Below are 3001 nucleotides of genomic sequence, written 5' to 3'. Positions count from 1 at the left end.
TTACAGTGCCTCAACTTGGGCTTCTGGTGTAACTACCAACCTCATACTGTACCTTTGAAACAATCAGAATCACAGAATCACTGAGGTTGGAAAAGATCTCCAAGATCATCGAGTACAACCTTTGAACACCACCTTGTCAACTAGACCACAGCACTAAGTGCCACGTCCAGGCATTTTTTGAACACTTCCAGGATGGTGACTCCATCGCCTTCCTTGGCAGTCCGTTACATTACTTAAACATATTCCAGTAAAAATTTTCTTCCTGTTGTTCGACCTGAACCTCCCCTGGTGCAGTATGAGGCCATTTCCTCTTGTCCTGCTGCTGGTTTCCTGGGAGACCATCCCCCACCTGGCTGCACCCTCCTTTCAGGTGGTGGTAGAGAATTAAAAGGTCTCCCCTGAGCCTCCTTTTCTCCAGGATAAACGCGCCCAGCTCCCTCAACCACTCCTCATAAGACCTGTGGTCCAGACCCTTCCCCAGCTCTGTTGCCCTTTTCTGGACATGCCCCAGTGCCTCAATGTCTTTCCTGTAGTGAGGGGCCCAGAACTGAACACAGGATTCGAGGTGTGGCCTCACCAGTGCCGAGTACAGAGGGACCATCGCTGCCCTCGTCCTGCTGGACAAAAGCTTTCTGATGCAGGCCAGGATGCCATTGGCCTTTTTGGCCACCTGGGCACACACCTGCTCATGTTCAGCCACTGTCAACCAGCGTCCTCAGGTCCTTTTCCATTGGGTCACTTTCCAGCCACTCTTCCCCAGCCTGTGGTGCTGCCTGGGGTTGTTGTGACCCCGGTGCAGGACCTGGCACGTGGCCTTGTTGAACCTCCTATCACTGGCCTCAGCCCACTGATCCAGCCTGTCCAGATCCCTCTGCAGAGCCTTCCTGCCCTCCAGCAGATCAACACTCCCACCCAACTTGGTGTTATCTGCAAACTCACTGAGGGTTGACTTGATCCCCTCATCCAAATTATTGATAAAGATATTAAACAGGATGTCTCCAATACTGGCCCCAAAATGAGCCCAGGGGAACACCACTGGTGACCAGTCACCATTTGAATTTAACATCATTCACCACTGCTCTCTGGGCTCACCCATCCAACCAGTTTTTAACCCAGAGAAGAGTGCACCCATCAAAGCCATGAGCAGACAGGTTCTACACAAGAATGCTGTGGGAGCCAAGATCGAAGGCTTTACTGAAATCTGGTAGACAACATCCACAGCCTTTCCCTCATCCACTAGATTGATCACCTGGTCATACAAAGAGATCAGCTGGGTCAAGCAGGACCTGACTTTCCTAAACCCGTTCTATTTGGGTGTGATCCCTGGTTGTCCTGTATGTGCTATGAGATGGCACCTTCCCAGACACCAAGGTCTGGCTGACAGGCCTGTAGTTCCCCAGATCCTCCTTCCAACCCGTCCTGCAGGTGGGCATCACACTGGCCAACCTCCAGTTCTCTGGGTCCCCCCTGGCTCACCAGGACTGGTGATAAATGATGGAGCAGCCTGGCTCTTCCAGCGGTTCTCTCAGTACCCTGGTGTGGATCCCATCCGGCCCCACAGACTTGTGAGTGTCAAGGGGCACAGCAGGGCACTGACTGCTCCCTCCTGGGTTCCAGGGGGTCAGTGTGCTCCCTGTCCCTGTCTACCAACTCAGCAGGCCACCTGCCTTGAGGATATCAGGTCTTTCTGTTGAAGACTGAGGGAAAGAAGGCATCAAGTACCTCAGCCTTTTCCTCATCTTTGGTTACAATGCTCCCCTCCACATCCAATAAAGAATGGAGATTTTCCTTGGCCTTCTTTTTGTTTTTAATGTATTTATAAAAACACTTCGTATTATCTTTCACAACGGTGGCCGCATTGAGCTGTAGCTGAGCTTTCACCAATCTAATTTTCTCTCTAGAAGACATGATGACATCCTTGTACCCTTCCTGAGTTGTCTGCCCCTATTTCCCAGGGTCATAAACTCTTTTTTTTCTCCCCAGGTTCCAGTGAAAGCTCCCTATTCAGCCAGGCCAGTCTTCTTCCCTGATGGCTCATCTTTTAGCACATACGGACAGCCTGCTCTTGCGCCTTTAAGATTTCCTTCTTAAAAGTATGTCCAGCTTTCTTGGACCCCTTTGTTTTTAAGTGCTGTTTCCCAAGAGGATCTCTGAAGCACTGTCCTGAACAGGCTGAAGTCTGCCCTCCAGAAGTCCAAGGTAGTTTTGGTGAAATCCTCCTTACTATGCTGAGAACTGAAAACTCCATCAAATCATGGTCGCTGTGCCCAAGATGCCCTCGGACCTAGAGTCTCCACTGGGAGATTCTAGGAGAATCTCTCCAAAGCAAGAATCTAGATTTTTTTTTTTTATTGTTGTTGCTCTAGTAATAATATGGGAAAGACAATTTGAAACCAATTCTGAAAAATTCTAACAGGAGATCTTATTACCAAATAAATGAGAAAATAATTCAGATGACAAACTGGGTTTTTTTCAGTTTTTTCAAAGCCATTACTTACCATTTCAACAACACTCCTTTAGCCAAGATAGACCATAGCACAACTTGTTCTAAAAATAAACTGAATGTAACATCATGTAAACATAGTATTTCATTTCCAAGACAAAGGCCCTGTATTTTATAAAGGAGAGAAGACAGACTACTTTTTTTTAATCTTAGTGTTTCATTGAAATCCTTATATTCTTAAAGTCTGAGAAAAATTCAAATTTTAAAGATGAAGGTTGGGGACTTTAGCTGATGATACAATTAAGTAAAATGGTAGCAAAATTAATAAATAAATTATTTATGACTTTATCACTGAATGATTTGAGAAAGTGGGGTTTTTTCCTCATTTTTTCATTGTCAGTCAGATTTATTGTTTTACTCCCCTCAATATCTTTGCTATTTTATTTCTCATTGGTACAAGAACTTCTCCATTTTCTCCACTGCTCCCCAGCGCAGTACAGTCATTTTTCTCCCCAGGATTACGTCAGTATCACCCAGGCACACACTCGTCTCACCACG

At 46.5% G+C, this 3001-nt stretch overlaps 1 protein-coding gene across 1 annotated transcript in view; it reads right to left on the bottom strand.

The window, feature by feature from the left end:
• The window catches only part of ASXL3 (additional sex combs like 3, transcriptional regulator), a 114283-nt gene extending 112375 nt beyond the window's left edge, over positions 1-1908 (bottom strand). Inside the window, exon 1 of the mRNA XM_017727397.1 lies at positions 1723-1908. Coding sequence (XP_017582886.1) covers positions 1723-1908 — 186 coding nt within the window. The remainder of the gene's footprint in view (positions 1-1722) is intronic.
• Between the last annotated feature and the right edge of the window lie 1093 nt (positions 1909-3001).

This window comes from Corvus brachyrhynchos, unplaced genomic scaffold (assembly GCF_000691975.1).
Source record: "Corvus brachyrhynchos isolate BGI_N302 unplaced genomic scaffold, ASM69197v1 scaffold60, whole genome shotgun sequence".
In the NCBI taxonomy this organism is placed as follows: Eukaryota; Metazoa; Chordata; class Aves; order Passeriformes; family Corvidae; genus Corvus; species Corvus brachyrhynchos.
Note: the sequence above shows the minus strand (reverse complement) of the source record. Positions and strands in the feature narration are given on the sequence as shown.